The sequence below is a fragment of the Alexandromys fortis genome, unplaced genomic scaffold, assembly GCF_014885135.2.
Source record: "Alexandromys fortis isolate MF-2015 unplaced genomic scaffold, M_Fortis_MF-2015_v1.1 scaffold_58, whole genome shotgun sequence".
NCBI lineage: Eukaryota > Metazoa > Chordata > Mammalia > Rodentia > Cricetidae > Alexandromys > Alexandromys fortis.
The window spans coordinates 5,854,654-5,869,064 of NW_026067940.1; the positions used below are offsets into that span (position 1 = coordinate 5,854,654).

General features: G+C 40.5%; 1 protein-coding gene and 1 pseudogene across 6 annotated transcripts in view; one reads left to right on the forward strand and one right to left on the reverse strand.

Annotated features, from left to right (window-relative positions):
• The window catches only part of Mdm4 (MDM4 regulator of p53), a 48,450-nt gene extending 36,060 nt beyond the window's left edge, over positions 1-12,390 (forward strand). For all 6 annotated transcript variants that reach the window (XM_050147660.1, XM_050147664.1, XM_050147663.1 and 3 more), the window contains 3 exons: positions 2,228-2,374; positions 4,413-4,493; positions 7,806-12,390. In XM_050147660.1, the coding sequence (XP_050003617.1) occupies positions 2,228-2,374; positions 4,413-4,493; positions 7,806-8,375 (798 nt within the window). In that variant the 3' untranslated portion in view covers positions 8,376-12,390. The remainder of the gene's footprint in view (positions 1-2,227; positions 2,375-4,412; positions 4,494-7,805) is intronic.
• On the reverse strand, positions 11,672-12,925 carry LOC126504979 (nucleophosmin-like; annotated as a pseudogene).
• Between the last annotated feature and the right edge of the window lie 1,486 nt (positions 12,926-14,411).

A 14,411-nucleotide genomic window follows, 5' to 3' on the forward strand; every position in this document is an offset into this window, starting at 1 on the left:
TTTTTTTTTCTTGGCTCATTATTTCATTCTTTTTTTTTTTAATATTTATTATGTATGCAATATTCTGAGTGTATGCCTGCGGGCCAGATGAGGGCACCGGACCCCATTACAGATGGTTGTGAGTCACCATGTGGTTGCTGGGAATTGAACTCAGGACCTTTGGAAGAGCAGGCAATGCGCTTAACCTCTGACCCATCTCCCCAGGCCCCATATTTTATTCTTAAGCCTCCATTCCCACTCCCTCCCAGTGTCCTCCACCCGGTAGTCTCCTTCTCTCCTTTCAGTAGTTCCCCTTTCTGTTTTCATGTCACATATACATGTATTCCATGACTGTCTTCTAACCCCCTTAATATTTTGCCTTGATAGTTTCATGAACACCCCCCCTCTACACACACACACACACACAATTAAAATCTAGAAATGCATATGACAGACAACATTCAGTGTATGTCTTCTTGAGCCCGGCTTATTTCACTTAACATAATGCTCTCTGGGTCATCGATATTCCTGGAAATGTCATTTTCTTCTTTTTTTGGAAGTGTGGGGTGGGGTTCAAGACAGGGTTTCTCTGTAGCTTTGGAACCTGTCCTGAAACTAACTCTTGTAGATCAGGCTGGCTTCTAACTCACAGAGATCCGATTGCCTCTCCCTCCCGAGTGCCGGGATTAAAGGTGTGTGTCACAACCGCCGACCTCATTTTCCTCTTATCGCTGAATAAACTCAATAAGATTCCGTTGTCTCTAGGTTCTATATCTTCTTTATCCATTCATTTGTTTATGAACATCTCGGTAGTTCCATTATCTATTGTGAGAAGTACAGCAATAAACATGAACGTGCAGGTTATTATATGATAGGGCTTAGAGTCCTTTGAGTATATACTGGAGTGGAAGTGGAAAAGTTTTTTTTTTTTTGGTTTTTTTGAGACAGGGTTTTGCTGTAGTTTTAGAGCCTGTCCTGGAACTAGTAGATTAGACTGGCCTTGAACTCAGAGAGATCTGCCTGCCTCTGCCTCCTCCTGAGTGCGCCACCACTGCCCGGCTTGGAGTGGAAAAGTTTTATATGAAACCTTCACACTGATTTCCATAGTGAGTATGTTAAATTTTGTTCTTATTGTTGTTTTGAGTGTGACTGCTGTTTTCAGTGTGACTGCATTAGTTTGTTTTCTCACCAGCATTCATTTCTTCATTTATGGTTTGTTTTCTTTTATCTTAGTTGATATTCTCAATTGCACTGGCCACTTTATAGAAACACTGTTAGGGTTTATATTTGTAATTATTGTTTACTTTCATTGAAATGTAAGACCAGGGCTTTGCATTGTTCACTTACCGAGTTACTAGAATCGTGTCTGGTACGTAATATGTATTCAGTAAGTGTTTGTTCTTTAAAAGAAGGTCATAGAGCAGCATCCAAACACAAAGTTCTGTGATGGGCTGGAGAGGTTCAGAGGTTAAGAATGCTTACTGTTCTTCCAGAGGACCTGGGTTCAGTTCTCAGCATTCACATGGTGACCACACTTGTCATAGCTCCAGTCCCAGTTTTGTTTACTGGCCTCTGGACACTGCATGCAGCAAGACACCTAGACACATAGAATACATATAAATTTTTAAAAACTGTCTGTAGGTGAATGTAAAAGTTAAGTTTGCATATGTTGGTGTTTGAAGCTACAGAAAGTAGTTGTGTGGTGGTGCATGTGTATAGTCTCAGCACTTAAGAGGTTGGGGCCAGGAGGATGTTGAGTTTGAGGCCAGTCTGAGCTACGTAGTGAAGTCCAGGCTCAGCAGGACTGCATAATTTAATTGTTTTTAAAAAAGAAACACAAATTTCAAAAGTGTCATGTTCAAAGAGTCGGATTGCCATCAGTATATTTCTGGAAAATAGTTACTGATCATAAATTAGGAAGGAATATGTCAGAAAGCATAGAACTTTTCTAGATTGTCACTTGTGGAGATGACTGTTGAATGCATTGTGTCTAGTAGAACAACTATTAAGTTCTTTTAAACTCTTTGTGTACCATTTTTGTATATTGTACCTTATTTAGTGTTAAAAAGTTCCTTGTCAGACCCGTATGTCTACGTATCTTGTGACACTAGAAGATGACCTGTTGAATGAAGTCATAGTGTTGAGGAAAGGCACGGTGTTCTCTGGATGGCATGTGAAGACATTAAGTTGGTTCTACATCTCTCATAAGTCACTGATCACAAAGCTCACTTTTGTTTTTCTCCGTTAGGACATAGGTACTGCCATTGTTTCAGACACTACGGATGATTTGTGGTTTTTAAATGAGTCAGTGTCAGAGCAATTAGGTGTTGGTATAAAAGTTGAAGCTGCTGATTCCGAGCAGACAAGTGAAGTGGGGAAAGCACGTGACAAAAAGGTATGTTTGAACATCTTCACTCTGATATGTAACTATTGACAGAATTATCTGTTTAGTGTTGAGTATTTCTCTGTGTCCAATTTTAGGATTTAGATTAATTTAGATAAGGCTGCCTTAGAAATGAGCCAAGATTCATGGAGAAACTCTTGCTGCTTTAGGGACATGCTGCTCCTTCCCTCTTATGGTCCGTTGTATTTTTTCTAGAAATTTTTGCTTATAAGGCATAGCTCTAAATGGCCTTAGTGGTTTCTATTATAGGAGAAAAATCCTTATGTTTTTAAGAACCTTGATAGCTTTGTAACCACTTTATAACTAAATTGGAAAAAGCTAATTTTAAAACGTATTTAAAATTAGTATGATTTTTTCCTATATTGAGAAGGAAGTTGGGGGGCTGGAGAGATGGCTCACAGGTTAAGAGTATACTGATTGTTCTTCCAGAGGTCCTGAGTTCAATTCCCAGCAACCACATGGTGGATCACAACCATCCTTCTATAATGAGATCTGGTGCCTCTTCTGGCCTTCAGGCATACATGGAGACAGAATACTGTCTGTATACATAGTAAATGAATCTTAAAAAAAGAAGAAGGGAGTTGGGGGTAGGGGCTGGAGAGATGGCTCAGTGCTTCAGGCTCTTCCTGCTGCTCTTCCAGAGAACTCAAGAGTTCACTTTCTAGCACCTATTCTGGTGGGTCAGTGCTTCTTACTTTATCTCCAGGGAATCTAATGTTCCCTTCAGGCCTCCTTGGGCACTCTGTTGACATGCACAAACCCACATGCATACACATAATTAAAAATATAGTCATAAAATAAAGGAGTTAGAGCTGAGTGTGGTGGTGTATGCCTTTAATCCCAGCACTGGGAGGCAGAGGCAGGTGGATCTGAGTTTGATGACAACCTGGTCTACAAGAGCTAGTTCCAGGACAGCCAAGGCTACTCAGAGAAACCCTTTCTTTCTTTTTTTTTTTTTTTTAAATATTTATTTATTTATTTGTTATGTATACAATATTCTGTCTGTGTGTATGTCTGTAGGCCAGAAGAGGGCACCAGCCCTCATTATAGATGGTTGTGAGCCACCATGTGGTTGCTGGGAATTGAACTCAGGACCTTTGGAAGAGCAGGCAATGCTCTTAACCTCTGAGCCATCTCTCCAGCCCCGAGAAACCCTTTCTTGAAAAAACTTTAAAACAAAATAAAACCAAACAAAACAACAAAAAACATAAAAACTCAAGGAACTCTCAGTACACACACAGTTACAGCAGCTAAGTTGGAAGAATTGGGCAGCAGAGCTAGCACTTAGCACATATAAACATCTTAGTAATACCCACTTATTAATTATATCTGTAAAATATATGAGATCCATTATTTTGAATACTTACTGAAAAAAAAAGATCTTTAAAAAAGATGAAAAAAATAGAATAAATGTAGCAATAGATAAAGGTAACAAAAACAAATGATCTGTTAAATTCATATTATTTTTCATAGGAATTTTTTTTTTAAATATAAATATGTGTTAGATTCTCTAAACCAATTATAGACTACATTGGAAGGAATGTTGGTGACTGAAATGAAGATGACAGTTTGGAAATTTTTATATAAAAGAACAGGTTTTAAAATATTTGAACTTTTGAGAGAAAAATCATTAGTTTGCCATGTAGACCTGGCTATTCCAGAAGTATCAGAGATCCACTTACTTCTGCCTCCCAAGTGCTGCAATTAAAGTTATGTGTCACTACCGCCCAGCCAGTAATTGCTGCTTTTATATTCCTTGCATTTGTTTTCTTTGAAGTTGTGAATTTGGATACCTCTTTCTGAATATGGAAGATACTTGGAAACCCTGTGGGTGGGTGTTTTATCACCATTAGTGTTACTAAATTGTCAGCCTTATGTCTGTAGGATCAAGGTTTTGGTATATTTATGTTAATATGTTTATGTTAGGACAGAATGAGTTTTATTTGCATTGAAGTTGTTCATCACTTTTGCTTTAATAGTCTCTCATAAAAAGGTTAGCATTTCTAATGAGGTCTGTTTACCTTCACAGGTGATTGATGTGGGAAAAGATGATGATCCTGAGGACCCTAAGTCCTTGAGTGATGATACAGATGTGGAACTTACCTCCGAGGTAAAAGCTGTTTTGCTGTTGCCAATTTTTAGCTGAATCCTAGTTCCCATGCATTACAGCATTGCAAAAGCTGTCGTTTCCTACTTGCTAAGATGTGTTGGGTTCTTTACATTTCTTTTTTTTTGTTGTTGTGTTTGTTTTTGTTTTTTGAGACAGGGATTCTCTATAGTAGCCTATCTTGGAACTAGTTCTTGTAGACCACGCTGGGCTCGAACTCATAGAGATACACCTGCCTCTGCCTCCAGAGTGCTGGGATTAAAGGCGTGAGCCACCACCACCTGGCTACATTTCATCTTCTTAAGTTTTTAATTGGAATTTGAAAACAAAAAAATATTTTGTTGTTTTTCGAGACAGGGTTTCTCTGTGTGACAGCCCTGGATGTCCTGGAACTTGCTTTGTCGATCAGGCTGGCCTTGAACTCATAGAGATGCTGGAATTAAAGTATGTGCCACTGCTGCCTGGTTATAAATGAATAATTTGATCCAGTATTTTCCCTGACTTGGGAAAAGTGACCAGAGTACCTCTGTTCCTGCTATCAAAACTATAGACAAACCTGATGGTGGCGGCACACATCTTAATTCCAGCACTCGGGGCAGATGCTGGATCTCTGAGTTTGAGGCCAGCTTGATCTACTCAGTGAGTTCCAGGATGGCCAGAGCTACACAGAGAAACCCTGTCTCAAAAAACAAAATGAAAAAACCAGGACAAGGCATACTGAGATGGTTCAGTAGGTAAATCACTTGCTGTGGAAGCATTAGGACCTTCTTTTGAATCCCCAGAAACCAGGAAAGGCAGGGTTAGTAGTGCATTTGTTTCTGTGCCAACAAGGGAAGAGATGCAGGAGAATTCCTGGAAGCTTACAGGCCAACTAGCCTGGCATATGCGGTAGCAAATGACAGGAATCTTGTCTCAGACAAAGTGGATGATGAAGAACAATACCCGAAGTTAATCTCTGACCTCCACAAACATGATATGGTACATTTTTGCTGTAGTCCCAAACCCACACTAAGCCCCCCCCCCCCCAGTCCATTACTTTCCCTCATTTGAACACCTTTCTCATCCTAAGGATAGATCTGTAAGTTACATAAAATTCTTTGAGTTAGAAAAATAATTTTACCAGCATCTGTTAAAAAATGCAGATGAGGGGCTGGAGAGATGGCTCAGTGGTTAAGAGCATTGCCTGCTCTTCCAAAGGTCCTGAGTTCAATTCCCAGCAACCACATGGTGGCTCATAACCATCTGTAAAGAAGTCTGGCGCCCTCTTCTGGCCGTCAGGCATACACACAAACAGAATATTGTATACATAATAAATAAATATTTAAAAAAATGCAGATGAATCTGCTGGTGGTAGTGCACTCAGGAGGCAGAGGCAGGCCACTCTGTCAGTTCGAGGTTAGCCTGGTCTACAGAGTGAGTTCCAGGACAGCTAGGGCTACACAGAGAAATCCTGTCTTCAAAAACACAAAAAGATGCAAATGAAAAACAACTTAATTTCCACATAGTTAATATAAATGGGGATTGCTAAAGAAGAGTCAGTATTAAGCTTTTAGGTAATATGCCTTTAGTTTGTTGCCATGTGATAAGTTAAATCAACCTAAATGTATACTTTGAATTTCTCTCTCTCCCCCCTCCCTTCCTCCCTCCCCTCCCTTCCTCCCTCCCTTTCTCTCCCCTGCAGCTTACTCACTGTGGAAACAGATGCTAGGATTTAAATAAAAAGGGTGTTTCACTGCTTTGGGATAGAACTTTAGGTTTGGTTTCTGGTGTTAATTGCCACCCTCTAGCCGTGCTGCTGTTGATTGTTATGGTAATTTTTTGCAAATCATCTCTTTGCAAAGATAAATGATAAATAAAGTGGAACATAATTGGTCTAGTAAGTGTTCTTGACCATAATACAAATAGCTGAGATAAATGTTCTCATCCTAATCAGACTTCTGTGACACTTGGGCACAGAAAAACTATTAAGCAAATAGATGATATTTCATCAAATCAAAGATGCCATTGGATGTAATAAGTCCTGCTATTTTATGTACTATAAAAAAGCAATGGCAATCAAACTGTAGCATGCTATCAATTATGAATTTCAAATTATTATGAATTTCAAAGCATTTATATAGCATTTTAGAAAAGATTGAAGGGTCCTAAACTGGGGAGTGTTGTAGCTTAATCATTATTCTATGCTTCTTGCCTCATTCTAGGCAGTTGAGTTATGACCTCTACATTTTCAGTGCTTGGCATTTGTCCTGTGTATCAGTTACTGTTCTGTAACTGATGACCAGGACAACTTACAAAGAAAGCATTTAAAGTTCTAGAGGGTTAGAGCCTATGATAGAATGAAGAGAAGGTGGTACAGTTGATTGCTCACATCATAAACTGCACGCAGGAAATAGAGAGCTCACTGGGAAGACATGAAGGCTTCTGAAACCTCAGGCTGGCTCCCAGTTACACCTCCCAATAAGGCCATGTCTTAGTCAGTGTTCTGTTGCTGTGAAGAGACACCGTGACCATGGCAACTGATAAAAGAAAGCATTTAACTGGGGCTTGCTTGCTGTTTAGTCCACTCTTACCACAGCAGGGACCATGACAGCATGCAGATTCATATGGTGCTGGAGAAGTAATTGAGAGTTTTACATCTGTATATGTAGGCAGCAGCAGGAGAGAAAGCCATTGGGCATGACTGGGCTTTTGGAACCTCAGAGCTCAGCGACACACTTCCTCTAACAAGACCACACCTTCTAATTGTTTCAAATAGTGCCCTCTCTGGTGACCAAGCATTCAAATCTTTGAGCCTATGAGGGCCATTTTTTTTTTCTTTTTCGGTTTTTCGAGACAGGGTCTCTCTGTGTAGCTATACCTGTTCTGGAACTCACTTGTAAACCAGGCTGACCTTGATCTCTCGGAGATCCGCCTGCCTCTGCCTTTGATAAGTTTCATTTTTTAGCCACTGACAAGACAAAGTTGTGAATGGAAAAGTGACCTGGAAGAAAGCAAGTAAAAGAATATAAATGTCGTCCAAATTGGATAGAAGGCAAAAACAATCAACTTCCTTTAAAGACAGTTATGCCAAATTTTGATTTGAAAAGAACAGTTGGGGCACTATCAATGTAAAAATTCTTCCCTGGGAGAATTGAATTTGTTCAGGTCTCAGGTTGAGCTACTGGTATGGGTTATCTAGACAGATACTTAGTGAAATGAGAATTTGGCCTATCTTCCATTTTTGCTTTGTTGTTGTTATTGTGTGTGTGTGTGAACATATTTTTCTTAGCATCTCTTTTACCACATTTTTAATCGACTTCACTTAACTTTTTGTAGGATGAGTGGCAGTGTACAGAGTGCAAGAAATTTAATTCTCCAAGCAAGAGGTATTGTTTTCGTTGCTGGGCCTTAAGAAAGGATTGGTATTCGGATTGTTCTAAATTAACTCATTCTCTCTCCACATCTAATATCACTGCCATACATGAAAAGAAAGAGAATGAAGGAATCGATGTCCCCGATTGCCGGAGAACCGTTTCAGCTCCAGTTGTCAGGCCTAAAGATGTGTATTTAAAGGAAGAGAATACCAAGTTTAACCCTTGTAACTCAGTGGAGTTTTTGGATTTGGCTCATAGTTCTGAAAGCCAAGAGACCATCTCAAGTGTGAGAGAACAAGCAGATATCCTTTCTGAACAGAAAACAGATACAGAAAGTATGGAAGATTTTAAAAATATCTTGAAGCCATGCAGTTTATGTGAAAAAAGGCCTCGGGATGGGAACATTATTCATGGGAGAACGAGCCATTTGACGACGTGTTTCCAATGTGCCAGAAGACTAAAGAAGGCTGGAGCTTCATGTCCTTCTTGTAAGAAAGAGATTCAGTTGGTTATTAAAGTTTTTATAGCATAGCTGAGTCAGTTGCAGAGAAATATTAGGATCAGGTCATTTCTCAAAAAACCAGTATTCTTGGAGGCAGGAGCAGAAGATCACCTATTTTGATGCCAGTCTGGGCCATATAGTGAGACTTTGTTTTTAAAAGAGTCAGTATTGAGCATCTTTCATGAGTGTGACCCATTGTATATGTTTATTTATGGAATTTTAGAAGATCAGTTTGAGGGTTTCATTGACGTTAGATACTTAAATCACTTTGTTCTCCTTCCAAATCTTAAATCTTGAGTAGGAATAATACCAACACAAACATAACAATGCATTCTTTTATTTCCTGCCGAGAGTAATGCATTAGTTGGTTTATACTCTACCCTGCTGCTATATAATGTTCTCGGGACATCAAAATCTAAGGTAGTTATTAGAAAAATACTAGGACCAACACTGAAGAAACAAATCTGATTAGTCACTGTAGCCAAGGATGACCTTCTACTCCTGACCATCTGTGTCTCTCCCACCTGTGTGCTGTGTTTACAGGCTGTCCCATCATGCCTAGCTGAATCTCTCAGGTTTACATAAAATAACAGGAGTGAACATCTCTGCACAGCCTTCTCAAAGAGAAGGTATAGGCTTTGTAGCCAACACTTGGCAGTTGTCTCCTGGAAGCTGGTTAGGTGTTTTTGTACTTTGCCTCTAGAATTGTTCACACACCGAGGCAATGGCCAGTGATAGGGTTGAACAAGTGGAGAGAAGAGGGAGTGTTGGATTTGTGAAAATGGAGGGAAACAAATTGATCTTCAATTTTGCTTAGTCATTTTGGACCACATAAATTTAGTATACAAACCGAAGATCTTCACATTGAAGCCCTTGTACCTATCTGTATCTGTCGAACCCATGGGATAGATCTTGGTGTTTCCCCAGGAATATGAATACCTCATTTTAAAGACCAAGTCTATATAACTATTGAACTTGGGGGACATCTAGCTGTCCCAGCCTTTCCAATGGCTCCTGCTCTTAGAAATGGGGAGATATATGGTAACTAATCCCATGATGTGCCTATTGGACCAAGACCATTGGGGCTTCTATAATTACTACTAAGGGGAGGTATGTTAGCATGAGTTTTTGCGTTGACTCTGTGTTCCCTGTCTGCCCCACTGCCCTCCCACTAGACCTGACTGCACCAAATGCCTATTGGGTTAATTGTCATAGTTACTCCTTTTTTTTCTTTCTTTTTTCCCCCAATTTTTTCAGTAGTTACTCTTCAATTGTGACAAAACACCAAGGCATAAAAGAATTTAATTGGGCTTGCCTTTCGAGAAGGTTAGAATCCATGATGGCAGAAAACTGATCGCTCACATCTTGATCTGCAAGTAGGAGGCAGAGAAAAAACCTTGTGAAATCCTTGACCCCCACTGCCTCCAAGGCAGCATCTTGTAATCCTTCCCAAACAGTTCCAACAACTGGGGGCCAAGTATTCAAACATGAACCTGTGGTGGCCATTCTCATGTAAACCTCCACATTCCACTCCCTAGCCCCCATAGGCTTTTGACCATATGGTAGTGCAAAATGCATTTGTCCAACCTCAGAAATTCTGTGTTTTAGTTTTGACATAATTTAAGTCAGTCTTCTGAAACCAGAATCAAAAGAGCAAATTTTATTCTAATACACAATGGCACAGAATATGCATCATCATTCTAAAAAGTATATTCAAGGAATAGTGAGGAAATGTGGACCACAACAAGACTGAAACCCAGCAGAGCAATTCCAAATCCTGTCATCATGTCTGGTGCTTAGGTAAAGCCTCCTTTCTTGCTTTGCTGACTGCAACATGCTTTCTCTGTTTCCATTCTTGTATGCAGCTCTCCTTGGCAGGTAACACATGACTCTGACACCTCTGCATTTACAATCTCCTCATTGTGTGGCCTCAGTGGCTCTCTTTAACCATGGAGGAAGTTTCCACAACCCCTTGCTCATGTATCCTCTAATACTCTATAGCCAGATTACACTGCCAAGTTCTACCTGCTTAGGAGAGCCTGTTCTTCCCCCCCCCCCCCCCCCCCCCCCCCCCCCCCCCCCAGTCACACTTGCAGCCATTCTGCTTTGTTGTTGCCTTTTTGGAGCTAGAAAAAAAAGCTTGGGCTTTTTCCTTTCACAAGAGGGATGTTTAGCTGGGTGGGATTTTATCCTGAGGGCATTTCTCCCTCCATTTCAGATCAGGCCTCTCCTTAATCTCAGCCTCTGAGTGTAAGCCTTGGCTCCCAGCATTAACCTTCCTGGTGCTCTTTCCTGCATACTCTGTATGTCTTTCTGCCTCACATGCTCTTTTCTGTTACTAACAGCTATGCTGCAGAGTCAGCATTCAGCTCTTTGGAAGGCTCCTCTGTCAAATTAGTTTGTTACTTTTCACTTATGCTTAGGCAGCTTCTTAGGACAAGGGCAGAAGAAGGTAGCCGCATACTTTGCCAAAACATCCCAAAAATTGTCTTTTTCTCAGTTGCTAATTAAGTGTTATCCTCTGAAGCTTCATGATCTAGACTTCCACAGACCACATGGCTCTTGGCACTACTCTCTTCCAAGCTTCAACCACTTTCTTAGTCCAAAGTCCCAGTCTTCCACATTTCTCCAACAAGCCATGTGGCCAGGTCTTTCATAGCAGTGGCCCATTTCTGATTCCGACTGGTGTCTGGCTACTCTTCAGTGCTGTGGCAAAACACTACTCCAGCCAAGGCAGCAGAGAGAAGAAAGCCTTTATTGGAGCTATGGTTTCAGAGGATTAGTTCATGATGGCACCAACATTGGAGAGCAGGAGGTAGAGAGAGAACCCTGGGAGTGGCATGGGCTTTTGAAACCTCAAAGCCTTCACTTGTGACACACCCCTACCAACAAGGCCACATCTCCTAATCCTCCCAAATAGTTCTTCCAACTGTGGATCAAATATTCATACATGAACCTATGGGGGCCATTCTCATTCAAACCACCAGTTTTCAAAGGAGTTCTTTCTTAGTTATATCTTGTCATTGCCTCCAGTTGATAATTTCACTAGTTGTAGCAAATAAAGTAGAATTTGTCTTTCCTCAGTGGCCAAGCCTTTGCGAGTATTAAAAGCCCTGTAGCTCCTATTTGGCGTGATGTGCAGCTTCTTTGAGAGACTAATTACAGACATCTTTATTCACATCTCCATGATAGTGAGAATAACAAAGTAGTGTAGAGATGATCACAGATGTCATCAATCATAATTCCTGCTTCAGAGCAGGCTGTGATGTATCCAATCCTCCTGAGTGGGACTGAGTTTTTTTTTTTTTTTTACTTTATTAAAATACTGAGTTTATTTCATATGTATATTTTTGTCTCCCTACTGTTTCCACATCTGACCACCACTATTACTATGTCCTATCATAATATTCCATACATACTTGAAACCAAGTAAAGGGTGGAGTTCCATCCTTGAAAACTAAACAGGCATTTTAGACAATGCATTCTTGGCAAGGAACCTGGACAACATCAAATACAGTAGGGAAAGTTCTCACTATGCATTATAAAAAAGACAGCCAGATATATCAACTGTTACAGAAATTAAGACGGAATATTTCAAAGTGTTTAAACCATTTTCTTAAAAGAGACCTCCTCCACTGCCAGAGATCTTGACTAACCTTCTGGTCAGTCATCCGGAAGCAATTCTTCACATAATCAATGAACTTGGCTTCCACTTTGGGAAGAGAGCCACCTTTTTCTATATTTGCTTTCATTTTTGCCTTAATGTCTTCTACAGAACTAGGTCCTTTTGGTGTTTTAGGTTTTTTTTTTTTTTTTTTCCTGTTTTTTGAAGGACTCTTGACCCTTTGATCTTAGTGTTGACGGTTTTAAGTCTTTTCTATTTTGGTGTGATATTTGTGCATTTTTGGCTGGGGTATCTTGTACAGATTTCTTCACTGGAAATTATTCAGCTTCCTCATCATCATCCTCATCAAATTTTACTTTTTTTCTGTGGAACCTTGTTGCCACCTCCAGGAGCAGATCGCTTTCCAGGCATATTCAACAGCTTTACATCCTCTTCATCTTCATCTCTGACTCTGCATCTTCCTCTACAGCTACTAGGTGCTGCCCACTAATGTTCACAGGCCCTGAACCACACTTCAACCTTAAGACCAAAGGTAGTGTTAGGAACTGAGTCCTTTTCAGTTCCAAGAACTGTATTCAAAATAGAATGTATTTTAAGTCATCCCAATGCTCCTCATCTTTTGGGGCAGGATCTTGCTGTTTAGCTATGACTGGCCTAGGCCTCACCCTGTATCTCAGGCTGGCCTCAACCCTGCAGTGATCTTCCTGCTTTTGCCTCTCGAGTGCTGAGTTTATAGGCATGTCCTGGTTAAGTTTCTTACTTTGGTTGTCCTTTAAGTTAGTATTGTGATCATACTATCTTTGACAGAAATTCAGAGCAGAGCTGACAGGTGATTGGAAAAGGCTCCTCCCTGTTACCTTACATACGGTGTTAGTATGCTTATGTATTTACCACTGTGTCAGACTAGAAGTCCAGGCCAAGCCTTTACACTGGTGTCACTGCCTCCCTGGCCCATCTATGTCAAATTTCCCAGTGAGGGCTGGACCTGGTGGATCCGAGCAGCCAGGCCAGCCTTCTAACTGCCACAGAATTGTGTAATAGCACGTTTTACTGCCAAGCATTTGTGATTGTGTGATAATATGTTTATTATTTGTGTATATTTAGATGTATGTGATACTTTGCATGGTTTGAAAGAATTTATTCTGAAAGCCAGGATCACGTGTGTCAGTTCAATGTAATGGTTCCTTTGAAAAGTCTTGATTGAGGAATTGGTGAATGTTTCCAGTTCCTTAATGTTACCTGGTTGGTTCTTTTTAGAAAGGAAGAACCTTCCAGACTAGCTATTTGTCAGTGTTTTTGTTTTGTTCTGTTCCCATGATGTTCTGTGAACTCCGAAAGTATCTAAACATGGCTTTAGATACTGTGACTGTTATTTTTCCTTTTAGCCTAAATTGTTGCTCCAGCCTAAAGAAGACTATTTCCTGATGCCTCTAACCAACCTTTCATGTATGTTCACACTATCTAGATTGATGCTACCTTTGTTCAGAAATTTTAGATAAAGAATTAGCTGTTTAGTCTCTTCACTTCAATGATAAACCCAGAAGCTGTCCTCTGTGCCAAACGTAAAGTGTGCAATGTTTACAGATAGGTGGAATTTTGCACTGCCATAGGGAATGGTGAGGTTATATCACCAGATTCCCTAGATTTATGGGTAGATAGTTGCCGTTTATGCTTATGAGAGGAGCTGTTGAGCCGTCTGAGTCTAACCTGGAAATGAGTATCTGAGACCAGTGGTTGAAGTGATTCACTCCCTAGACCTAGCTTGGGAGCAGTTTCCAGTTTGGAGGTGTTTTTTCTATTGACAGCTCTTTGTTGTCTGCAGTTACTATGTGCTTCCTTTAGAGGAGCTGCTAGCCCTTCCCTCCTTGGGGAGAATGTTGTGTAGGCATTTTGAAATCTTTTGATGTAATTAATGTGCAATCCCAAGTAATGCCATTATTGGTGAATGTGGCATTAGTAAAGAAACTCTTACTATAAATTATTCTTTCCTCAATAGCCCCCTCCTTTTTTTTTAATTGAAGAGACAGGGTCTCCATGTCCTTGGTTGACCTAGAACCTTTGTAGGCTAGGGTGTCCTCAAACTCACAGAGATCTGCCTGTTTCTGCCTTCTGAGTGCTAGGCCTAAAGGCGTCTGTCACCATACCCATCCTTAGTAGCCTTTTGAATGGCTAATGGTACAGAAACTGATCTCATATCCACGGTGCTGCTTTCCCTGTTTATTGCGTTTGCATAGGAGCCTCTAGTCCCTTCTAGCAGCACAGCACAGCCAGTAGCACTCCCCATTTCTTAAGGTGGAGGAATCAGAGATAAGCTATAAGGGCAAGTAGTGCTACCAGGACAGTTCCTTCAGTGGTGTTAGAGTTTGGCAAGTGCTTTACTAAAGGTCAGCATTGTGTTGAGACACCTGAGAGCCAATCAGAGCATTTTATTTGTTATCCAA